This window comes from Mesitornis unicolor, unplaced genomic scaffold (genome assembly GCF_000695765.1).
Source record: "Mesitornis unicolor isolate BGI_N332 unplaced genomic scaffold, ASM69576v1 scaffold11432, whole genome shotgun sequence".
In the NCBI taxonomy this organism is placed as follows: domain Eukaryota; kingdom Metazoa; phylum Chordata; class Aves; order Mesitornithiformes; family Mesitornithidae; genus Mesitornis; species Mesitornis unicolor.
The window spans coordinates 878-1,189 of record NW_010167149.1 but is presented as its reverse complement, the minus strand read 5'-3'; the positions used below and the strand labels follow the sequence as shown (position 1 = coordinate 1,189).

Sequence of the window (312 nt, the reverse complement as noted above, 5' to 3'; positions counted from 1 at the left end):
GCAGGTGCCTGGTGAAGTGGGTGGAGGTGCGCTGCGTGTGCCCCACGTGCAACAAACCCATGGCGGGGCCGGCACAGCCCCGCGCCGGCATCGGCACCCTCCTGGATGAGCTGGTGTGAGCGGCCCCTCCAGTCAAATCCTGCTGGGACCATCGTGGGACTGCGGACCCCCAACCTGGGGGGGTGCCCACACACAGCATCGCACAGCCGCGCACGTCCGGGGCGTTGAACGGTTCCTTTCAAAGGATTCGGGATTTCCGAGCTGGGATTTTTTTCACTCATGTTGCTTTGTTTTCGGGGGCTTTCCTTGGGG

The 312-nt window shown here is 63.8% G+C and overlaps 1 protein-coding gene across 1 annotated transcript in view; it reads left to right on the top strand.

The window, feature by feature from the left end:
- The window catches only part of RNF122 (ring finger protein 122), a gene marked incomplete at its 5' end in the record, with an annotated part of 1,769 nt that extends 1,650 nt beyond the window's left edge, over positions 1-119 (top strand). The window contains one exon of the mRNA XM_010178588.1: positions 5-119. Within this exon, the coding sequence (XP_010176890.1) occupies positions 5-119 (115 nt within the window). The remainder of the gene's footprint in view (positions 1-4) is intronic.
- Positions 120-312: the final 193 nt, after the last annotated feature.